The 24,882-nt window shown below is 44.8% G+C and overlaps 2 protein-coding genes across 3 annotated transcripts in view; one reads left to right on the top strand and one right to left on the bottom strand.

Moving 5' to 3' along the window:
• Positions 1–7,438: 7,438 nt before the first annotated feature.
• LOC121100788 (translation initiation factor IF-2-like) lies at positions 7,439–8,170 on the bottom strand. Its single transcript, XM_040622693.1, has one exon. It carries the CDS (start codon positions 8,168–8,170, stop codon positions 7,439–7,441), a length of 732 nt encoding a protein of 243 aa, XP_040478627.1.
• PIK3R1 (phosphoinositide-3-kinase regulatory subunit 1) overlaps positions 7,823–24,882 on the top strand; it is an 82,458-nt gene continuing 65,398 nt past the window's right edge. Inside the window, exons 1-2 of one of the 2 annotated variants that reach the window (XM_040622212.1) lie at positions 7,823–8,023; positions 17,870–18,592. In XM_040622212.1, coding sequence (XP_040478146.1) covers positions 18,256–18,592 — 337 coding nt within the window. In that variant the 5' untranslated portion in view covers positions 7,823–8,023; positions 17,870–18,255. The remainder of the gene's footprint in view (positions 8,024–17,869; positions 18,593–24,882) is intronic. The other variant, XM_040622213.1, reaches the window with a different exon arrangement.

Genomic DNA, 24,882 nt, shown 5'->3' with positions numbered 1-24,882 from the left:
CCACCTCTGTCAAAGTACTGAGCCTCACGTCAGGGAGAAGACTGAGCTGCTCAGACTTAGTAACACTGGGTTTTTAGCACTGCACAGGGATTGGTGAGGGAACATTCCCTGAATGAAGGCAATTTTAGGATAACAGTTTTAATGGGCTCCACCATGGACCGTGGCAGGGAGGTATCGGTGGGCACGGGGGTGTGTGTGCCGTCATTCACGGTCAGGTAAATGGCTTGAAAACAGATGTGTATTCTTTTTTTCCCCTTTGAATTCAGTGATTTAAAAAATAGGGATTGCTAGCTCCTTTGCCACAGATCTCTGTGGTCAAGTATTGTATAGCATTTCAGGTTTAAAGAAGTTCTGCCTTAGATTGCATCATCAGCCTGCATAGTTTCTCCTGTTTTTCAAGTGGCACAGTGCCTAAGTTATGCACAAGATTAATAATCTTTACAAGGGCATTGTTGACAGGCCTGCAAGCATGCATAAGAACCATAAATCTTTTCTTTAGTAACTCAGCAGTGCCTTTTCTATTTGGCCAGTATTTACCAGGCACTAACGAAACCGGTATGGTACCAGTGAGGCCGCAAGCTGCACAGTGAGGCGAATGCCTGAGTCAAGGAGACTCAGGTACTTGTCATGATGCTGTCACTCAGGAGCTGGTGGCTTGGAGCATCAACCAAATTTATAGCACAGAGATAGTTACCTAACTTCTCTAGGACCCAGTTTCCTTATCTGAAAATGAGAGAGCTAAGCTAAAGGCCGAAGGCACTTGGCAAGCTCTATAATTCAGGATTACCCAAGGAGAGAGCCCAGGTGGTCCCAGAGGTCTGAAATTCTATGTTGCTGAGCCCAAATCCTTTGGGAGCCCTTTCAGAGTTTCTCCTTGATTGGTGGTAATGATAGATGAGTTGATAATCGCAGTAGTTTGGAGAAGGTTGCCTTGAAGTGGCCTATCACAAATTCAGGATAAGGAGCACATGAACCGGAAGGGGGAAGGTATCACTGAACAGTGAGGCAGCAGGGACGACAGTCCTCAAGGCAGAAGGCCCAAGTGGAGATTTGCTTCTGCTGCTTACCAAGGGGACCTGGGCCAAAGCACACAGCCTTTCTGAGTCTGTTTCTTCATCTGTAAAATGGAAATCACGATCCCTGCTCTGCCTACAACCCAGACCGGTGTGCATCAAATAAAACAGTTCATGTGAAAGTCCTCTTTCAACATTGAAACCCAGCACAAAAGCCATCATAAGCACGACTCCCTTCTTAAAACAGGAAACAAGACATTAGTGGCTAAAGAAACTGATAACCTGCAAAACACCCTAAATTATGAGTAGTCGGTCATTCCTTCAAGATGCATCTTATTCATAACTGAAGAAAGGAAATCCTTGTTAACATGATATATCCACCCAGCAAGGATTTTGAGTGTTAAAATAAAAGGCTCTAACCAATTTTAGAAAAATGGTACTGTCAGAATACACCCTTACCTGATCTAAAGTGTTTTCTTTGCATACACAGCTTGGCAAGACCCAGAGAAAAGGCTGTGTGCTTGGAGCTGGATTGGGGAGGCTGATGGTAATGTGTTTCCTTTATTCTGCGAGGCTGTCTGAATACTCGGGCTAGGTTCTGTCAGAAGCACTGACAGTTCTGGATCTCCTCCAGTGGAGGGAACAAAGGCTGGAGTTGCTTTTGAAAAATTCTTTCTGAGCAGTGAGATTGTCCAACACAGTTTCCTTGATAAAGGGCTCATTATCTATCGGTATGACTTTGCCCTTAATTTTTATGCTGGCAGGGCCAACACGAGCATATTTAAGCAAATCCTTTTACCCAGACAGCTGTAACAGCACCCTAACAATTTGTGCCAGCACTCAAAGCTTGGGTGTGGAATATAATCAACTATGGGTTAAATTTCCAGTCATTTGAATCACCAAAAAATACAATTTATTTGCTTGCTTATCATTGTATTTACACTTGTCACTTCAAATGCAAGCTCATTTTCAAATAAAAAAAATAGAATGTTTCAGAATTGCTTTCATAGCTCAACTGGCACATGCTTATGGATCTAAGTGGGTTGCTTGTGTTGGAGTAAGGTGGCTCCAGAAGGTGGGGGAAAAGTGGCAGTCTGAGAAAGAAATCTGTGTTAACAACACATGATGTGGCAGTGTGCGTGTGTGTGCGCGTGCGTGTCTTGTGTGTGTGACAGAGAGAGAGAGAGTCTGTAAATAGTGATGAAGAAAATCTTGCATCAACCAAGTCTAAACAAGGTGATTCTGTTTTAGTTTCTAGGAGGCAAGCCTGGAGTGTGATGTTCAGAATGCTGAAAGCTGACTATGTGTCCTGTACACTTTGTAGAAGATTTTTAAGCAAACTGAGGTAGCTTCACAGAGCCCATGCAAAGGAATGTGAGAAAGTAAGAGGGAGACAGCACCAGAGAGAAAGTTCCTGAGGCAGGGGATGCAAACATGCTGCTTACTAGAGAGGTATACTCCACTGGGTTCCTGGGACACATCAAGAAGGCTTTCCAAAGCCAAGAGGAAATATCCCTCCGTTTACACTCAGTGCTTCCAGGGCTTATCCACATTATCATGTGGATCAGAGCTCCATTCCTTTTTTATGGCCAAATACTATTCTATTGTATGGATATACCACTTGTTCATCCATTCATCAGTTGATGAACCCTTGGGTTGTTTCCAGCTTTTGGCAACTGTGAATAGTGCTGTTATGAACATTGGCATACAAGTTTCTATTTGAATCTCTTCTCCTTGTGGTTTTAATTTGCATTTCTCTAATAACTGAAGATGTGTAGCTTCTATACATGAGTTTGTTTGCCATCCATAGATCTTCTTTGGTACAGTGTTTAAGTCTTTTGTCCATTTTGAAAAAATGTGTTTGCTTTTTCATTATTGAGCTGTGCGATTTCCTAATGTACTCTTAATACAAGTCCTTTGTTGGATACACATTTTGCAAACATTTTTCTTCCAAGATGTGATTTTCATAACAGTGTCATTCGAATAGCACGTTTTAATTTTTTAAAATATTGTATTTATTAGAGAGAATGAGTGGGAGGGAGGGGAAGAGGGAAGAAAGAATCTCAAACTCCACACTGAGCATTGAGCCAAACACAGAGCTCAGTCTCACCACCCTGAGATCATGATCTGAACTGAAACCAGGAGTCAAACACCCAACTGACTGAACCACCCAGGACCCTGGGGGGCCCAAAACATTTCAATTTTGATGAAGTTCAGTTTATCGATTTTTTTTTCTTTTATGGTTGATGCTTTTTGTGTCCTAATTTTTTAAGAAATCTTTTCTAAAATATACTTTCTTTTAGGAGTTTCGTAGTCTCTGAAATTTTTAGGTCTATGATCCATTTCCAGTCAATTTTTTATTTGGTGGGACATCGGCACTTAAGTTCCATTTTTCCTTGGATGTGGTTTTCTAGTTGCTCCATGCCTGCTGATGTTTTAGCACCAGTTGTAGGCTGGTAGACTGTAGACCCAGGACCCTGGGGAGCCCTGCTGCTCTGTCCCCAAATCTGGCTGTGACTTACTCAGACTCTCAGAGATTCTTTCTGAATCGCACTTGCATACTAGTGTTTTAACAGCCATAAATCTAGGAATTTACATTGTGTTTCCTTGAGCTTTCCAAGCCTTTCTCCCTTGCTGCGTGCCGCTATGTACCAAGAAGTCTGTTAGCTGCTGGAGTTACACAAAAGTAAAGAGTGGCCCTTGCATTCAAGAAAATAGGCAGAAATTTGTTTCTATGTTTCAGATTTTATCGACTCTACTGAGATTACTGTATTGCAACTTTTTTTTTTTTTTTTGAAGGCCAGCTTCTTATTTCGAGGGAATTTGAGAGCAGATATAGAGTAAAATGTAACGGAAATTACCAGGAAGGTGGTTCGTTCAGCTGCATCTCATACTGGTTGATTTGTTGAGTCTTCTTTCCAACAGTTTATGAGGATTCAGAAACTAAAATAGTAGACAGGGATGCCCAGGGTACAGATGGTGATCAGAGAACTTGGGGTACAGGTGATTATGATCTGACATGTTCTCTGGGGTACAGTCAGGAAGCTGCCACTCTTTCTAGTACTTCACCATGGTTAACAGCTTGTTCAGGCTCAGAAACAACAGAATGGGAAGTATAGTGGCCTTATGAATTCTCACTCTACTCGGAAGCATTCCAGCCATTTTTTTTTTTTTGCATGTTTCTCTTAATACGTGTTTAACCTTAACTCACAATAGTGTAAGATCTTAAGCTGAGTAATACAGGGATTGACTTCTCCCCGCCGAAAAGCGTTTCAGCTATCAAGGCAGGAGAGAGGAAAAATAAAAATGTTAGGCCCAATTCCTTAGTGTTGGGCCCCAGCGTGGCTCGAGTGGGGATCTCACCGCTATCCTATCTCAGCTGTTGAGTGCCTCCAGTGTTGGGTGCCATAGAGAACAGAAGAGTGAAAATACACGGGTCTGTAGACCAGAAGAAGTGTGACATTCCAACAAGCAAGTTGTCCTCTTGGGTGTCCTCTTTTTTGTCGGAGTCCACTTAATTTTATGATGTGAGGCATCGTAAAACCATAAACTGGTGGTCATCACACTTACGTAGCCTAACCTAGGTTTCAAAAAATGTTGAATTAATTGCCAGCATTTAGTAATTGAGAAATTGCCTATAGAAATCTGGGTTTCCAGCTTCTCTGTGAAAATTGGAAGGTCTGGCAAATCTGGGCTCACGTTCCTGTGTGGTAACAATCAGTGGAACGCTAGTACCAGCTGCTTCCTGTAAGACCAGCCATTTGGGCTCCAGTCTCTCCCAACTGGCTTTCCTGATGGTACCTTTCCTACCTGGGTCCTTCAGGGCAGTGGTTCTTAGTCCTGGCTTCACACTGGAATCACGTGAGGAGCTATAAAGGCCACAGATGCCCGTGATCTGCCCACAGCCATTTTGATATAATCTCTCTGGGGTACAGACCAGACATTGGGATTTGTATAAACTCCCCAGGCAATTATAAGCCCTGTAGCCAGAATTGAGGACCCCTGCTGAGACAGAGTCTTGCAAACTTTAAATTGCACATCAGTCACCTGGGGATTTTGATAAAATGCGGATTGTGATTCAGTGGGTCTGGGATAGTGCCTGGCATGCTGCCTATCTAACAAGCTCCCAGATAGTGCCAATGCTGCTGGTGTATGGACCTCTCTTTGAGAAGTAAGGCTCTAAGGCATTTGTTGTATTTTATTTTGTTTTTTTGCACCCTAAACTACATACTTGGGTTTCAAATCTAAAGGAATGGTATTCTAGCACTCACATTATTATAGTAGCTGGAGTGATGGTGGCAAATGGGAGTATCCTGCCAGTCGTCTTTGGGGAGGACGCTCAGCTCACTGTGGCTGCTGAAAGCCTTTCAGGGTGCTGGGACTTCTGCTCTCAGTTAGGTCTGACTTACAAACCACCTTTGCTGTCAACAGTTGTACATGACATCCCTATCTCCCTTTGGGAAATTGTACATTCTCTGACATTTGAGCTCCTTGGTGGTGGCACCACCTGCCAGACAGCAGTTTGGCTGCTACTGATGGGATGGTGGTGTTTCTGTGCCCATTTGAGCATTTCCTTGCAGTGGTTTTCAGTGTGTGTTCCCAGATACCCTAGGCCTAGAGCTGAGGCTCTCAAACCTTCGCTTGCATGAGACTCCTTGGAAAGCTAATTTAAAAAGATTGCTAGGCTCCAGCCCCAGGATTTCTGATTCAGTAAGGACAGAGAATTTGCAGTTCTAACACATCCCCAGGAGAGAATAATGAGGCTTGCCCAGAGACCTAGAGGTTCCCCCTTGGCCTCACCACGTGGCTTCTTATAACAGTTATCTGTCACGTGTCCAGATAAGATTTTATTTTGGAAAAAGGTTTATTTTAAAGTTTGAGTACTGCTGTTTTGTTGCTTTTTATTATTTCATAGAAATCAATGGAAAATGAAAATTAAAAAGCTAATGTTAGTGATATTGGGGGGCAGGTATCAGTACAGATCAAACAAAGACTGAAATTATTCACTTTATCAAGAAAGATCCCTATTGTCCTCCCGTGGGATACTCTTTGGACTTATGGGTCCAGTATGATGGAAAAGATTAAAGAAGATACAACATAAATTGCTGTAGACCATCTAAAAAAAGGAAGCTCATTTAAAGATTTCATGCGTTTTTAGGTTTTGGGGGAATAGAACTCCATCCTAAAGATACATAAGTCCCTTTCCAGGAACTCATCATGTACAAAAGAAGGAGATGGCTGGTAAGGTTTCTTCAGACCCCAGCCTAAAGGAAATATCGTGCACATCACAGCAGTTATAGCTCAGCTTACTGGATTGGGTCAAAATAATTGTGCCACAGCGTGAGACACCTCATTTCATTTACAAAGCTCAGGCAAACAATAGTAGATGAGGCCCTTCATTTCATAGAGTAGGTGGAAAGGACGTTGCTTGGGTAAACTTTTAGATAAAGTGAATTCTTAAACATGGGGGTAGCTCTCTCTCTGTCTCCACTTCAAGAGACATGTTGGAATAATAGAAAGGCTAGTACCTGATACCTAAAGTGGAAATTACTTTTCTATTAGAGTGTGAGTCACGTTTAAAAATGATTTTATTTTCTGAGGATACTCAAGACATTTCAGGATGTTCTTTACTTCCAACACCCACAAGAATAAGGCACCAAATTCAAAGTTTGACAAAAGTTTAAATGTTTAAAAAAAGGGGGGGAGGGGGGAATATCCTTGCAAGGAAATGGGGAAAGAGCTGTAGAAAGGGCCCTAGGGCAAGCGGGCTGGGCGGGTGCAGATCTCAAAACTGCTGAAAAGAGGAATCTGGGAATAGAGGTTTAAAAAGCGGACTCTTAACATGGCTTAATAGTAAAGGGCAGACTGAACACCGGTTGCTGGCATTCCATCTTACCCGCATTGGAAGGTCCGAATCAATATCAGATTTTTTTTTTGAGCAACTTAGTAATGATTCTTAGTGGAAGAATCTGCATTTGAAGGCGAATTTACAGGACCGTCTTATTCACGTGAGTTTCCACTCCCGACACCCTGAGCAAGGAGAGGGGCTCCGCCTGAGCGACCTACATTTAATCCGCGATGCAAAGACTGGAAGGGATTAGTCAGCGTGCGCCCTCCTTATCAAACTCTCTTTCCTTTTCGCTGGCCCGCCTGGCTCCCGGTGGCGGTGGTGCCAGGCTGCTGGAGCTCGCGGCAGGCTGCGGGCACTAGCCCCTCCGGCTCACCCTTTCACCCTTCGTTCACCCCCGGGTGCCACGCGGGTGGCGTGGTTTTTCCGCCCACTCCGGTGGCCGTGCTGGCGAGGCTGGGAATTGCAGGGCTTCCCCGCCTAGACGAGCCCTGGAATCGGAGTGCTCCCCGCCCCTGGTATCCGCTTGGGCGCAGGGGGCTCGAAGAAGGCTGGGGTTCGTCTCCAGACACTCCGATTAGAGACGTGGCCTCTGAGTCTGAACTCGTCCTCCACCTTTCCCAGCCCCACCGCCTCTGGTCCCGGAGACACCCGCGGCTGCATATGCCGCGGGTGGGCGCAGAGGCAAAGCGCTCCACCGCGGAGGTAGCGCGCGGCCAGGCGGCCCGGGGCATCCCCGCTGCCGGGGGCGGAAGGCCAGCCCGGCGGCAGGAAGGGTCCGCAGAGCTGGAGCTCCGCCCCTCCGGCCGCACGGCTCGCGGGCCGGCACAGTGAGTGGCAGCGGCGGAGGGCGCGGCGCCAGCGGAGAGGGGCGGAGACGCGCGCGCTGGTTGGCGCGTGCTCGGGGGCGGGGCGCTCTGGGCCGGGCCGGAGGCGGGGCCGGGACCCGGCGCTGGAGCTGCGGGCTGACGGAGAGGAGTCGCGAGCAGCTGGAGCGGAGTTGGAGGAAGCGGCGGTCGCGACGAGGGCGGCGGGCTAGCGGGTTGGAGGCGCCGAGCTCGGATCGGGAACGGCGGGCGGGTCGGGGCCGGGTCAGAGGCGCGTCGGAGGCCGCCGCTGCAGCCTGGGCCCCGCAGAGGAAGGAAGCCGGCCGGCGGGGGAGGTAGGCGGCGGCAGCGGGTCCGGGTGTGTGTGTGTGCCCGGGAGGGGGAGGCAGTGCGTGCGCGCGCGGCTGCCGCCGTTCTCTTCCTGTCACCAGCAGCCGCTTCTGCAGAGCCGAGCCGGGGGAAAGCGGGCCGGCCGCCGGCATCGCGGGTTCTCGGCCAGCGTCCTGCGAGCTCTGGCAGCTTCCGAGCTCCCCTTTCCCCGGTCCTCTAACGAGCTGGCTCTGCACGCTGCTGGACTCATTCGTCCCCCGAATTGCAGGCGATCTCGGGCTTGTCCCCACCCCTTCGTTACCGCACACTTCTGAGGGTCCTTACTGTCGCCTTGTTGCAGTTTTCCGGGGTCCTTCACCGGAGGAGAGCGCCCAGACCATTGCCTTTAAGTTAGCGGGAAGGAGCGCAGCTTCCCCCCGCCTCCTCCAGCTGCAACCAGGGTCGCTGCTCGGGCCGTTCCCCCGAGCGGGTGGGGCGGCGGTGGTCCCCGGAGCTCGCCCCGAGCCCCCGCCCTCCGAAGTTTGCCTTCCTTCTCTTCCGGGGTGGGGGAAGTGCGCCTCGGGGCGGCTGGTCGCTGGGGCCCTAGAGGCGTCTAGTGCCAGCTGGGCCTGGACAGGTTGTTGGAGGCATATTTAATGGGGTCCTCGAACAGTGCGGAAATCCAGCTTTTTGTAGCGCGGGGCGAGACTGGAGGGACCTGCCCAGCAATATGGAGCCGGCTAGGGAAAGCAAGAGTATGGCAAGCCTGAGCTAAAATATCGTGGGGAATTGTCTGGCAACCACAGCTCTGATACTCACTTCCCAAGAGCAGAAACTGCCCCGCAGATCACAAGACAAAGAGAACTGAAAAGCTCAGGCCAGCCACTCCTGTACAGATACATAACTTTGGTAACCAGAATTCGAGCATGAAATATAAGGGTGTGAGTGGAATGGCTGTTACATGTTGAATGCAGAAAGCGTGTGAACTGGATTTGGGGAATTTCTTATGCTTCCCTGAGTGCTATTAATATCCAAAAGGTCTCACTTCCACCGTTAATCCCTGGTGGAGCTGCAGCACTGTTGGTATCCGAGTATGAGTATACTTTTTATTTGGGGCTTTTTATGACTTTGGAAGCGACACTTTTTTTTCTTTTGTTTTTCTGTTCTGTTCTTTTTCTCTTTGTCATTCAGTGCGAAGTACGACTGGATAAAGCAGTTCCGGGTTTTGAGTGCAGCATTAAGATTGTCATTTCAGTGTAATGAGGTTCAAGTTTTAGTTGTTAGGCGGGACATTCACAGAGCTTATTGACCCAGGCATTTATGCTGAATTGTATTTTAATGTTTCATTAGCTTGGGTCACGTTTTGCAACTTTAAAGATGGGTACGTATTAGCCAGAAAAGATAGGAGGAGACAGGTTCATTTCTGAGGCACACTGTTAAAGTAATGGATCTCCAAGGTGCAAATCACAGAGAATTTGGTGAATTCTGCAGAGAAGGCCACAAATAGTTTTTATCTTTAAAAAAGAACCCCCCACCCGCCATTACAGGTTTTTGATAGATCACACTGTTCTTGAAATAAACAGTTCAAATCAGTAGAGGGTAGTTTCTTAGAAACAGAAGTTGCTTAAATTTTGGGAAGCAAGTGTTCTGGTTGTTGCAAAGAAAATACCCTAAAGGTAGTTTGGGGGAGGCAGTGTCCCTCTAAAGTTTGAGAAGATGCGTTTGGTTCAGAATCAAGCTTTAAACCGGAAAGGTCAGTGGAGGAGACTTACCTGCCTTGCAGAATTGCTGGATTATGTCATTGCTGGCCTCTTCAGTTTTTATATGCCCGTTGCAGGTAGGTAGTAGTCATACTTTTTTCATAACAGTGTATAGGTTTTTGTGATTGGAAGGAAGATCTGTGTATCTCATATTTCAAAGTGTGACGTGCTTTTGCTTTTTAACTTCCATCTTGGTTTGGGACCTGTTCTTGTCAGTTGCATAACAGAACTGTAGCATACATAATGTCTATCCCCTGTTTTATCTGCTTTTGTAAAATGATGTTATCACTGTGTCCTTCCACATGCGTGATGCTGATAGTGTGAAAAAGCACTTCACTTCCCATCAGTTAATTATATTGTCTTTGCTTAGCTATTTTTTTTTTTTGGAATTTATAAAGATCAGGAAATCCCCACAGCATAAAAAGTTAGTTTTGGGGAACAGCAGTGGTCCAGTAAGTTATAATTAATACATGTTTTGGTTGTTGGTAGTGGTGCTGGTAGTATGTATTCATCTTGCGGAATTGCCACTTGGACCTCAGGCAATTTTTGAAGGGCTTTGTATCTTAAATGCAAACGTACACCACCTACCCAAATCTTGTGTTGTTAAAAATGACCATATGTTTTAATTAAATTTTTCCATGAATGCCATGTAATTTTTAAGGTAGTTTGTTGGTCAGAATTCCCTTTTCTCTTAGTTCACGGGTCATGTTCTAAAAAGGCATCCATTCTGAAAGATTGTCTACTTGCTCGTGAAGACAGGGACAATTTCAGTTCATCTTTTGTTGTGTTTGCATTGTGTGATTTCCAAAATGCGTTTTATTGAATAAAGAGATGGTGAATGAGCAGATGTAAAGAAACTGATTTTATGGTCAGGTAGGTGATAAAAAGCTGAGATAGTGGTTGCATTTGGGGTTTTGCTTTTAATTCTCTCACCTGTGGGTATACACCGTGCAGAAGAAAATGGAAAGTGCTTTTTTCTGTACATTATACATTTTAGACGGACTCCCCACAAATATCTCTGTTTTGGAGGGCACAGAGATTTGCCAGTCAACTCAAGAGAATTGAGCCTCTTAGTGAAGTTCTCAGAAAATGAGGTTACTCGTCAGTGGAAGGAAAGGCTTATCAATTTAGTTTTTTACCTTAGAAGGGACAATATAAATTTTATAACCGTTTTTAATCAAAAACTTAGGTTGTAAGTGATTTTTAAAATATTCACGTTATTTATTGCTCTTTTTTCTTTGTCTTTTCCACCTCCATCCTAATGTAATTTCTTGCTGTGCTTCAGCCAACTCTCTTATTGGAATTACTTGCCTAAAAGAATGGCGATTAAAGGCCATTTCATGTGCATTATGCCAAATGAACTGAGACATAGACTACGTAATTACTCATAAACTTGTCTGTTTGGCTTATGTTAGTTGGGTTGGGTTTCCCCCCCCCCCAAGTGTATAATGAGCATAGCATAGTTTTTGCTGGAAAAGAAAAAATCCTGCTATAAAAACATCTTTGGAGATTTTATCTTCCCAGCATTGTTTTCCTTAAAGTAAATCAAATACATACCCACAGGCACCTGTAGTCAAAATAGTTTTCAGGTTAAGGATCACTCCAGAGAGTACCCAAGTGTGAGGAAACTCCATGGCGTGCAAGAGTGAGTTAATAAAGCGAGGTTCCTGGTCAGGCATGCCTTGCCCCTCCCCTTCCTAGCTGGACCCCAGTGGTCCAGACCCTGGACTCATTCCCCTGGGGGAGCTAGGGCTGAAACCTCAGGACGCAGCTAGCTACCTTTAGTCTCTAGAGGACTCTCCTCTTTGAGGGAAGCTACGGAGCCAGCCACCAAACCCTGTTGTAGAGGAGTCTTGGCCCCTCCCAGGTCTCTTTTGCCCGGACCTCCAGAGCCACCCCTCTCCCTCAGGCAGGGAGAGAACTAGGTGGGCAAAGTCCACAGGCAGCCTTTTTGTGTCTACTTTACTCTGAAAAGGAGTTAAAGGGATAGCAGAGAGTTTTATTTCAGGCTATCTTGAGGGTTCCTTTACAGGAGTTTACAAGCCTTTAGAAGCAGTGCAAACAAAAACTCCTAGCAAATATTCCTGTTTCAAATAAGAATTGTATAAATGGCAGTAAGGGACGTTGAATACTAGTAGTAATAATAGTAGTAATGGTAGCAGTAATAACATAGCTGCAATTTACTAGCTGTGTAACATCAAACAAATCATTTAACTTTTCTGTGCTTGTTTTCTCATCTGTAAGATGGGGACAGTAATTGTATCTAGGATGGTTGTAAGGGTTCAGTGAGTTGATCTATGCAAAACTCTAGGAGCTGTGCCTAGCCTGTAGTAAACACTATGTTATATTAAGTTCTAATTATCGGGCACGGAGCTAAGTACTTTATATATGTAATTTCATTTAATTCTCATAGTAACCCCGGGAGGTGTAAGTTTGCTTATTGTATCTGTCTCACAGATGATAAAATTGTGCCACAGAGAGATCTGAGTAACTTGCCCAAGGTTAAAAATCCAGACAGTGATGGGGACAGCTGTCTGTGTCTGAAGCTCAGTGCTTATACTAATCTTCTCGTTAAGACTTTCGCAAAATACCATTGTATTTTCATGAGAGGAGAGGGTTCAGATCATCTCCTTCAGTCCTCTCGTTCCACCGCCGTTTCCTCCGGCCTCTTCCCCGTGATGGTGCAGAGAACTGGAATGGTCAGCCCCACGAACTGGAAGAGTCAACCCCACAGCCTTGCCTGGGTGGTGGGGTGTGTTTCTCAGGCCCCGCAGCAGGAGCACCAGCATCTTTCTGCCAGCCTCCTGGTCAGGACTCCAGCTGGGCCTGGGCCTCTCTTCTCTGCCGCCTGAGGCCTTCTGGCTGGTGTCATCACTTTGCCTCTGGAGAGTCCTGCGTCCTAGTTGTTTCATCTGGGCTTGTCCCGTACCCCGCCCATCCCCACTGCTCCTCCAGCCTCAGAAGGGCTGCAGGCCAGAGTCTTGCGTTAGACACCCTGCTTGCCCACAGTGTGGACGCAGCACTGAGCATCGCAGCCCACAACACATTCTGGTTGGTTTGAAAATGAGTGGGGATATCTGATAACTGTTAGTTTAGGCTTAATCTAACTTCGCTCTAACTTTGATTTTTATGATTTCCAGGATGTTCTATTGGACAGGTGAAGAGATTTTTAAATGATGATTTGTCTTTTTAAAAAGACTGTGAATTTAGGTTGGGAGCTTGCCCTAGGCTCAGAACTAGCCCAGGGAGGATGGAGAGATGGAATGCAGGAAGTGTAGGCTGCCAACCCAGGAACCCTCCATCACCTGCAGCCGAGGTGAAGACCCACTGTGTGCTGGGACCCAGTGTGAAACTGCTCATTGAATCACAGGATAGAATCATAGGATTGGAGCCTATTCCTGATTTATTTCAAGTTACTTAAAAATATCCTCTATTCCTGTCTCTCCACCAAGTTTGCTAAATCCTTGTCCTTTGTAAAGGGGGAATGAGTAAGTCAGCAAAGTCAAAGGACTTTTCAAAGATTTTTGTTTGGTTCTTTGCCAGAATGCCTGCGGGTTAGAGGGTTAAGCTGAAAGTTTGCATTCAGGCCTTTCTACATTAAGAAGTCATGGGTTCCTGATTGTCAGGCATCAGACACATTTTATTTTGAGAAACAAAATAGGAATGGCACGGTATCGTGGCAGAGAGAGAAAATACACATTGATTAATGGTGTGTTGCAGGCAGGCAGTCTTTAAAAGGATTGAAAGACTGGAACACAGTAATTACCATTAAAGAAATTTGGAACTGTTGCATGCAGTATTACGTAAGAATAAGTTAGTTGTTTGTTTATAAAATTCCTTTATATCTTTTGTTACTATAACTTACGTATGCACTAGCTTGGAGCTTAAATCATAAGATTGCATTGCTTATTTGAAAACATTAAATTATGGATAGGTGGGTATTACCCACCTATAAAACCTTTACTGTGTTAACAATTATGTTGGAGCTAGATGGAAATAGTTCGTTGGACCGGTGAATGTAGCCAAAGAGATTGGAGGCATAATCTTGTGAATCTGGGCAGCATATATCCTGTCTATGTGGGTAGTTCGGGCTCCAAATTGATCCTGGGAGGGTTACATCACACAGGTATTGCCAATGTTTCAGGTTGCTGAGTCTTCTGTGGTCCTGGGGAGAACGTGAGTATAAGAGAAAAAAGAACTTGCCAGTTGTCTGGATAGGATAGTTCTTGTGACTATGGGTTAATGCTCTACATATTCCCCTAGGGAGGAGCTGAGTTGTTAGAAATCGTGTAATCAAGGGCCTGGGATATCCATAGGGGGCATAGATGCCAAGAGGGATACAGGTGGCAGAAGCTTCAGCTCGTAGAGCAGAAGTGGGCAGGATTCCAGAAGTGATGTACCCAGTATTCTCTCATTCACGAGTTTATAGACTTCTTTGGCAAGGATGCATTTACTGAAGTCTCTTGGAAAGAAAATTTGCATTGTCCAAGAAACTTGGTCCCGAACTTGATGGAACTGCTGCCAAGTCGTCGTGGCTTTTTTGGGCAGGCGTGTTTGTAAAAGAGCCACAAACGCTATCAGTGAGGCCACCGTCACAGAGGGTCAATAAAAAGCAGACATTCAGGGTTCATCTGAGGGGTCAGAATGTGCCGGCAGAGAATCAGCATCCTTGACCCTGTGGACACACCTGGGCTGTCCTCGGTCATCAAAGCAAGTTGAATTTGGGCAGTGGGTTCTAGTGGTGTCAAGTCATGGCCCTGGAGCCAGACTGCTTAAATGTGAGCTGTAATTCCACCTCCCAGTTGCTGAGTGTTACCGTGGCCAAGGTATTCAATTCTCTGTACCTCAGTTTCGTCCTCTGTAAAGTGAGGGTGTTGATAGTGCTGCCTCCGGGTTATGCTGAGTAGTGAACGTGTTGATGCTTGTGTAGCCCCTAACGAGCATTAGATGGCAGTGGTTGAGTGAGCTGGTGCACACGCAGTTCCCAGGAAGAGGTAGATGGTGACCACGATGACAGGGACAGTCATCGAAATGGGCGTGGCCGTCAGGAAGTCTGCAGCCTGCATCGTGGTCCAGGTGCCTGCCCCTTCTCCCTGGCCAAGGCCGCCACGCACTGTGCCACAGGACGCTACCCAGTTGCCGCCCAGGTGACGAGTCAGTGCTCCCTCTTCTCTTACAAGGTTGCTGTCCAGCCTCTTAGTTGGCGCTGACTTTGGCCAACCTTGAATTGTTTGGATTGATCTTCCTGGCCTTGACGTGGTGGAGTCCCAGAAGACAGGAATGGTTTGTTCTTATAACCCTAGTGTCATAGAAGATGAGGGTTTTTTGTTGGGTTTTGGGTTTTGGTTTTTTGTTTTGTTTTGTTTTTAAATCAGGTGAAGGCCCAGAATTCTGCGCAATATTCTTCTCACACAGAAAGTAAGGTTCTCCTTTTAAAAACGGCGAGGGACAGGAATTAGTAGAGACATCTAGGTCTTCGGCGCCTGGGTTGGGGATTGCTCTTCTCGGTCATCAGGTTCCTCTGGGTTCTTTTTCTCCTTGCAAGGATTTATCCTCAGGCTAACATATGCACAGTTTTTGGGTTGGTAAAACCTTGATCAGATATGGGGCCTCTTCTTAGTATGGTGTCCCCTGTTTAGGAACATGCATTTCTGCCTAGGTGTTCTGTGATCAGGGGCCTGGTGGTGGCTGAGGGCTGTGTGGGGGAGAGAGTGATGAAGAGAGAGAGACAGGGAGGGAGGGAGGGAGGGCGGGAGGGCGAGAAGGTAGATATTATATTACCCATTCTGTTGAGAATCTCACCAAACTGGCCCACGGGGTTGTTGAAATAGAACAAGCCATAGGCAGCAGCTGGTGGAAAGATCTATCCAACATACTAGTTGAGGATTTTTTTTCCCCCAAAAAGACCTACATTGCCAGGAAAAGCTAACAAAAATTTCAAGGCAGATTTGGAGGAATTAAATTATTCTTAGGCATGTTGCCTGGTTTCCAGGCATTTAGGGATATGTAAATGCTCGTGTTCTTTAGAGTTCTGTGTCTCATTTGTACAGAGTACATTAGTACTAAAAATGAGATTTGCTAGTCCTACATTTTTGTGTGAATTTCTGCAGTGAATATTTAATTTGATTCTGGATACATCAAAAGGAGAGGTTGTCTTCAAAGATAATCTAGTTTATTTTTCTAATACATCCTGCTGGTTGCTGAAGTTTTGTGTTGTTGTTTTTTTAATCTGATGACTGACATACAAAGTTAGAATACTCTCTCAAATTAATATTCTGACTGCTCAGAGGTTTCCAGTGTTTGTTTTTGCTTCTTGTAATGTTAACTCTCCTAAGAGTGTTATTGTACTACCACTAAGAGGCTCTAACCTCGTAAAGTTGAATACTTGACACTTCTGAATACCAGCATCATGAGCTGTGATTGGATTTTGCGTATTAAGATGCATATACTGACGAGTTCCTGTAATACTAAACCTCTCAAGTGGCCCCCTGTTAAAACACACGAAGCTCTCTTTGATAGAGCTCACTGATGTTTTGTGGCTCTCGTTTATTGCTTTGCTACTCGGCCAGCTTAACTGAAACCTTGAAGTTGCTTTTATCCTATATGATAAAGATAGTGCTGAGAAGTGACCGGAGTTTAGTGTTGTGTACCCGAGCGCCCTGTGCTGTTGGCAGGCCACGTGCTGACTTTCCCTCTCGAGTCCTTAATTTCTCCGCCTCCACTGTGTTAAAAGAAAAAAAAAGAAAAAAAAAACAAAAAAACTTGCACCGTTCGTTTCCCCCTACACCAGGCTATCTTCCCAGGGTAATCTCTGGCAGCCGTTTCTACTTCCTCTTCATTATCTTAACTCCTTCAATTCTAGTGACTGTCCTCAGTGTCTCTAGACTGGAGTCTGCTTTCTCAGAAGTCAGTGATGACGTGGTGATGGGCAGAGCCCCGGGTTACTTAGCCTTGCCTCACTTTCCCCCTGCTGGAGGCCCCTGCAGGATTTGGTCTTAGGGATCACCTTGTCCCACCCAAATCCTCTTATGCATTGTTTCCCGGACTTAGCTTGTCTCCAAACCTTGACTCTGCTTTTAAGGTTGCATTCAGTGAACCTCAGTGTTTGATCCATAGATCATTTTTTTAACCTTCGATATTTTTTCCTTGGGAGTTCCTCCATTCCATTGAGTTCAGCCTTGCCTTACTTGCAGCTGATCAGATCTGTGGTGGGTTCCCTCTATCCCCCACCACACTAACAGTTGTATGCCCAGCACCCCCTAAAGCCCACTGGAATTAACTTGGGTTTGGCCATCTGCTCCTGTTCCGTCTTGACTCTGATTCAGGCATCACCACATCCACTCCTGCTTTCTCTGCAGGGTCTCTTGCTTCATTCCTCCCCTTCCGTATCTTCTGATGCTGTCTTGGTTCATGCCCTCAGGGCCTTTGCCCGCACCACTGTCCTAGAGCTTTCATCTTCACCCCTCTGTCCCCCTGCCAGTCCGTGCCATTTACCATAGGTAGACTGAGATTCTTCCAGTGCATCTCTCATTGTTGCTCCCCTTTCTCCAAGCGCTTTTGGTGGCTCCCGAAGTTAGACCACAGTATTCCCGAGCTCAGTGCAGGCGTGTATCATGTCATATAACCCCTCCCTGTCTTTCTAATCCAGTTCCAGTGCTCCCTCTTTGGCTTCCGACGCTTTGGACTGCCTGTTCTAGCTCTTCCCAGAATACGACATTCGCTTAGTCACACCTGTACCTAAGATCCTGCCACACATTCCATTCTGTCTGCAGATCCCTGCGGTGAGATGTGGTCTCTCCCTCAGTGGAACCCAACAGTGTTTCGTCTCTGCCTGTCTTCTGCTGTTTACCTAATGTTATGGTTCCTTGTGTACCATGCTTATCTGAGAGACATTGCCACATGCCAGCACACCTCCCACCCCTGCCTCATGTTCTTGGAAGGCAGGGACTGTCTTACTAATCTTTGTTGTATATATCATGTTGAGCAATAGCGCACTGGCCCGTGTGTGTATGCCAAATTGATTAAATACTTGTTGAATGGAAATAGAAATTCAAATTCACACAGATGGCAAAGTGTGATGTTCATTCATAAGTCTTGTTTTTCCTTTGCTAGGTGAAGCTCGCGTGTGGAGTGACACAGTCAAATCAGACGCCAGATGGACAGTGTGACAAGAGTGTCAGAAAAGATTGGGCCTCGCTGCGAGAATCAGCCTGGAGGCCAAGTGTTGACGAGCTGCTGAAAAGGAAGCCAGTGGGAGGACTGTGGGCCGCAGAGGAAGTGGCACCCTGTCTTCAGTCACACCATTGATGGAGGACAGATGGACAGCCGGACATTCAGTCACCTCTCCTCTTAAACCTGTGGAGAGTTGTCCTTTGTCCTCTGCTGGGCACATATTAGGAATCTTAACATACTCTCAGAATTCACTTTCCATAGAAACGTAAGATCAGACTGCAGCGTGTCACCAGACTCCTCTGTTGCATGGTCACAGACTCGCAACCATGAGTGCCGAGGGCTACCAGTACCGAGCGCTGTATGATTACAAAAAGGAACGAGAAGAAGATATTGACTTGCACTTGGGTGATATCTTGACTGTGAATAAAGGGTCCTTAGTAGCTCTTGGATTCAGTGATGGACAGGAAGCCAGGCCTGAAGAAATTGGCTGGTTAAATGGTTATAATGAAACCACCGGGGAAAGAGGGGACTTTCCGGGAACTTATGTTGAATATATCGGAAGGAAAAAAATCTCTCCTCCCACACCAAAGCCCCGACCACCTCGACCCCTTCCTGTTGCACCAGGTTCTTCGAAAGCTGAAGCAGACGGTGAACAACAGCAAGGTCAGTATTCATGAGTGATTGCTTCATGGCATTTTTGTTTTATTTTTTTAGGAAAAGTCTGAGATTTGTGTCAGGCTGTCACACTCGAGGAAGAACTCATTTTGGCAAATTTATCTGAATTTATGTATGGTATATAAAAGCTTGGTCAGTCATTACAGGACTAGAAATTGGTGTTTGTGGGGTAGAGAATTGTAAACGGACGGAGATGATGGTATATGAGAACCTGTTTCGTGAGCATCTTTAAACCGTGTTATTATGGTTGCTGTGGAATTAAACACTGTGCATTCTAACTCTTGTAACTGATACTAATGGATTTACAATAATCATTTGGGGAAAGTAGAGGATAAGTCAGTATATTCAACATTAATTGGATTTGTATGGAAAAATGTCAAGAGCAATAAAGAGACCACAGAACTCAGCAGAGAAGAAAGCATTGTTTTTATAACCTGGTATCTCCCTCTTGGTTTCCTCTCCAGAAACACTCTGGCTGAAGCTGAAGCCTAGTCCCATACTCAGTGTAGATGCAGAGGGAGTTCTTTTCCTTGAGGGGCAGGGTCATCCGTAGCATTATTGCCTGTAGTGTGCTTGGCTGTCACGGGGTGGGGGGGGTTACTGAATGCTTTTCTTAAATGGAAACCACCTTGATTCAAAACCCGCTCCTTGTTTATTATTGGAGATGGTCCACACTCGAGCTTTGTGCACAGCTGGTCATTTAAGGTTTTTCTGCTGTTCAGTGTCATGCAGAGACAAGCCCTTTGCTCAGCTTTGCTGTTATGACCTTTGTTAAATACTCATTTCCTCGTTAGTAAATTTCAAGCTTTTTTTTTTCTCACAATTTTTTTTTTAAATTCTCAGACTGAGAAAGGTTTGGCAAGGTAGGTTTGAAACAGGTGCACCCAACCGCAGCAGCTGCATGTTAAATACAACTGCGTGTGGCATTACAGTGTATCTCTGGGAGGGATTCTGACGCTCTTACGCCTTCTTTAATGTTGGCTTATCCCAGCACATATGAATGAGGTAACACGAGAATAAAGGAGCAGAATGCAAGGAGAAAGAGCTGCCTTTTAGCACAGGGTCATAATACGACAGAATATTCTGTAGAAGTCAAGCATTCCTGGGGTGCCTGGGCGGCTCAGTCGTTAAGCGTCTGCCTTCGGTTCAGGGCGTGATCCTGGCGTTATGGGATCGAGCCCCACATCAGGCTCCTCTGCTATGAGCCTGCTTCTTCCTCTCCCACTCCCCCTGCTTGTGTTCCCTCTCTCGCTGGCTCTCCCTCTCTCTGTCAAATAAATAAATAAAATCTTTAGGGACACGCCCTTCCCTCCCCTGTCCGAGCCAAAAGAGATACTTGTTTGATAAACATGACACCGTACTTTATAAATAATGTCCAAATAATGTCTGCAGTTGAAAAGCAAAAGTTAATTTTTCTTTGCAGGTAAGTCAGAACACCTCGACTGCGTAGATAAGGTTTTGTCAACCATTGCATTTCACTGAGCAGATTAAAGGTGTATACATTGTTGTTTTTTCCCCACCAAACTACATATCTTTAATTTGGCTGTTTATTTTTGAAGTTAAAAAAAAAAAACCACTTAACGTAGGCTGATTCAAAAGGAAAAATTATTTAATTTGTCCCAGGATACAAAAGATGACAGAATCCTACAAGTATCTGTGTTGGATTAGAGAAGATTCCTTAAAAGGTGGAAGAGGGGGCATCTTGTCAAGATTAGTGACACAGATTTTGTAAAAATAATTTCTGAGCAAAATTGCATTTGGTAACTGCTATTAGGTGTAACTTTCATTATAAGCAAAATGATTTTTCTCTTTTTAGGTCCTAAACTATTTTACAAGGCTTGCTTTCTCATGTGATGTAGTGACAATGGAGATTTTTCACAGCCTTTTCTTTTTTCTTTGTAACACACAAAAAGGTCGAGTAATTGAAAATTTTTAGCAGAATTTAGGAAAGAAACCCATCATAATGTGCATTCAGGTCTTAGACAAGAGTGGGCCTAAATGTAAATGAGAAATCAGGAGTCACTAAAAGGTTGAAGAGGCAGTATGGGGAGGTCGTGAGGGGAGTGTAGTACTAAACATTAGATTTCCCAGAAATGTTAGTCTTCTGTTCTCATTTAAATAGGATTTGTCTGAAATGAGAATTCAGTAGCTCCTCCTAGTTGCATGTCACATTGATAAGGAAAGTAGTTATAAGGACAAACATATACGTTGAAACCATGGGATTCTGGTTTCTTTTGCCCATGTGGATGTTAATTTGGAAGCCTTTGCAGTGACAAATTGTGGGACAGCGAGAGAGGATCGTTCTTTTCTTACTGTAATTGAATTTTTCAGCACTTTTTTCTTTTTAAACCCCCCCCCCCACTTGATTTAACCTGTTTGTAGTGTTTGACTTTGTTTTACCTAGAAGGTTACCCTCCAGGCCTGGGATCAAACGCAGGGCTCCTGTTGAGATAGTGTCACAGGGAGAGTTGGCACTCCCCCGTAATGGGCAGGGGTTAGAGAGAGGGTGCTCACTCCTGCCTGCGTGCTAATTGTGTGGTTCTTGTCTCCTGCTCTTGCAGCCTTCTCTCTTCTTAAAAGAAAGTTGTGATTGGACTCTGGCCAGAAGTAGACTGTGCGAGGGATTCCTCCTTACATAATAGAACCCACTTTTCCACTTTTCCTTGAATGTTCCTGGAAATAAAGCTGTGAAATTGAGCTTTTGAAACTCATTTGAGCATCTGCTAAACCTTCCACCGGTACATTTTGCATAAAGTCTCTTAGGAAGCCCAGTCTGTCGATTGAATTGAATTTGTTCTTTGGACATTGTTGCATTTACCGGCTTCGAAGTCATTCAGTAAACATGAACTGCATCCCTGTTTTGTGCTGGGAAGTAGCGATGAAAAATGAGGTCAAGATTCGAGAGAGATAGCATGCCTTCTGATGGCGTGTGCTTCCCCCTCCCACCTCAGGGCTGTGCTTCCTTCCCTCCTCTTGGCCAGCTCTTCCTCACACTTCCCTTGGGCAACCCTACTCTCCCCTCTGCTCACATCTCCTCATGGAGGCTGGCTCTGCTCACCCTGCTTCACATGGTGACCTGCCCCTCTGCTTTTGCAAACCATTTATTATCTAACCTGCTATAGAATTTACTTCCCATGTTAGTATTTATTATTTCTTCCCTCTGCTAGATTGTAGGCTCCATGATGGTGGGGCTCTTGGTTGTTCCTCCATGATCCCAAGTATCTAGAACAGTGCAATGGGTTCTCAGTGGATACAGGCTTGCTTTTGAGGTTCTTCCTCTAAATGTTTCACATCCCAGATGACTTGAAAGGAGAGCCATGCACTCTGTATGTCACGGACAGGCACACGAGGCTGTAACAGCCCGTTCTGTTGTTAGAAATCACAGCTTTGTTTTCACATCATTCACATCTGAGGAATCTTGCATCTTTGGCCTTGACCATTGCATACTATGTCTCCAAAACTGTTATTTTCTACTCCAGTGCTTAGGATAGGTAGTTCTGCTAGTGGGAAAGCGTGTTAAGCTGATAGTGGGTTCTGTCAGCCACTTAAGTAAAGTGATTAGAACATGTGTCAAGATCAGCACGTGTCCTCAGGCACAGGTTTTATTCCCTCTCCCCTCCTTTCATCTCCTTCCCTTTGCCTGGGGGCTAAAATTACCGAGAGGAGTGACAGGTTACACTTTCCCACAGTCTCGTGAAGCCCTGTTTGATCTACTTTGGAGAGAACCTCCTCGGTGTTCCGCACAGGTGAAGGGCCTGCGGAGTGGCTGTCACGTGGTCCTTAGGGGGAGCCATGCTGTGGAAACACAGCACTCTAGCTCTTTGTGCGTTAGGCTCTTCCGACACCGGCATTCCATTCCCAAACCCACAACCCCATTCAACCACGGTCCCTATTTCTCTGCACACAGCAGATGAGGAAGGTGGAGATGTAGGGATAGGGGAATGAAAATGCATTCCATTCTTTCATAGTCAGCTGTCTCCTGGGGCTATTTCTTGAGACAGTATTTTGCGATTTATTCCTTAAAGTCATGCTAATGCACGATATGTAGACTAGTGGGATTCTAGTGACTAGAATCTAGTTTATTGTATAGACAAGTGACCATGTTAGTATGTGTCTGGGACACTGGAATCTGCTAACTTGAGAAACCACTCACAGATCCGAGTTCATACTGACGTCCGTCCCCCACCCACACCCCTTACCGGCCCCCACTTCAGACCCTGACAGTGAGTCCCACAGCTGGTTCCACATATAAAACATAAAGCACACATTGGGTGAGGCCTATTTTAAATTTTGATCAGATTTCTTTCTAAGCAGAAAAAGAAAAAAGCTTGTAACTTATCTTTGTTTTCAAGGTTTCCCTGGCCAAGTGATTTTTACATTTCTCACACTCAGCATCTGAGTGCCCCTCCGTGGATGTCATTCCTCGTCTAGAAAGCAAGACTGTAATAAATCACATAAATTGACGACCCTGTACAGGGGCACAGAAGATAGTGACCTGATCCCAAATTACACACCTTTGCTGAGCCTCATGGTCATAACATACAGCTCTTGCTCACCCACATAGTACCTGTGAAAGTAATTTGCTTTGCTTCACAAATTCCTGCCTTTATGAGTTCTGCTTTCATTGAGATTTTGCCTTGTCATAACGTTCTTCACCTTTTCTCCTACTTAAGTGAGACTTTGCTGTGACGTTTTGTCCTGTTGAGCTCCCCTGAATGGTGTGGGGTGAGACATCGGACTTGTGGTGCTGACTGCCGGTTCTGCATTGACCATGCTGCTTTTGTGAGAAAGCACGTCTGGTTAAAGGGTATTTGAAGATCAAGGCCTTAGAACCCTGCCTCTAACGACCCACTGGAAAAATTAATCAGAACGCTAGAGATTTTTACCCAGATATAAAAATTTAAGTGTTTGACCTCTGTGTTTTTAGATGAAATGAAATACATTTCCAAAAGATATCATCAATATAACTGATTAAAGAGTAGGTCTGGAGAAAACAAATGTGATAATTATTTTTGATAAAATCAGATGAGCTTAACCACTTCTCTTAAAATCCCAAAAGGAATTACTCCTGTATTAAGTTACGTGTTATAGTTCTCCTGCTCGAGTGCCAACATTTCTATTCTTAAGACATTTTTCCTGTGAATTTTAAATTTAATTATTTTGTCTCCCCAGAAATGTGAAGAGAAAGGAAAGTAACCCTTGTTAATAATTGGCATATCCACGGTTAGTTGAGAAGGAAATTGACAAACAGAGAAAAGATTTTCATTTCTTTCCTTTTCTTTCTTGCTTTTTTTTTAGCAAGAAAAGTTCTGGCCTGACCTGGCTGGCCATGTTAGGCATTAAAAGCAAACCCTAAGGGGGGATGAGTAGGGAGTTCCTCTTGGTACTCCCAGAGAGGGAGACATTCCTCCCTCCTTCCTCCAGTCTGTTATTTGACCAGAAGGGCTTCATTTTTTCTTTCCTGGAGCTGGCGACAGTTAAGTTCAAGGTTACAGGTAAGACATTCCTTGAGGAAAAGATTTCTGCCATGTTACCATGACACGTGTCATTTAGAATCACAGAGCTATGATACGCAGGTTGTATTTTTTTAGGTGAGATACATGTTCAGATGATTTCATTAAGGCTTCTGGCTTTAGACATTTCACTCTGTTCTCTTTTTTCCGCCCCCCAGAATGGGTAAAGGGTCCAAAGTCCATATCTGTACTACCTAAATAAAGCCTTCACACCTCTGATTTGAACAGGATCTCTGTTAAGTGGAGTGAGCCTATTTTGTTTCCTAGCAACCAAGCTAATGATGATGTTCTAATAAAATTTTCCTTGTCATAAAAGTAGAACTCTGTATTTTGAAAATGTTTCTTTTTTAGTTTAGTTGTCAGTAGATTCTTTGATAACTTTGACGTCCGTCTTCTCTGGTTTCTAGGTGAATGCATCTTTGTCTAAAACAGGAGAAATTCTGATTAATAAGCGCTTCTCCAGTAAGTCAGAGTTTGAGAAAACAAACAATTGAAATTCTTAAAGTTAACAACAAATCGTGCCTAACATCTGCTAAGTAGCATCCAGAAAGGGGAGAATTTTGTACCTCTGGCAGAAAAGAATACGAAATACGTGATGCCATTTACATATCTATGTTTTTCTTAGTAAAAGAAAACAGATGTTAGCAGCAGAGCTGGCTGTTGCATATATGTGTGTCTTTGTTGCGAACAAATTTCCATGAGGAATGACATAAAATTGGTTTGAAGGCTGAAGAGGGAGAAAATAACTTGGTGTGATAGCTAGAA

The sequence above is a fragment of the Ursus maritimus genome, unplaced genomic scaffold, assembly GCF_017311325.1.
Source record: "Ursus maritimus isolate PB19 unplaced genomic scaffold, ASM1731132v1 scaffold_5, whole genome shotgun sequence".
NCBI lineage: Eukaryota > Metazoa > Chordata > Mammalia > Carnivora > Ursidae > Ursus > Ursus maritimus.
Note: the sequence above shows the minus strand (reverse complement) of the source record. Positions and strands in the feature narration are given on the sequence as shown.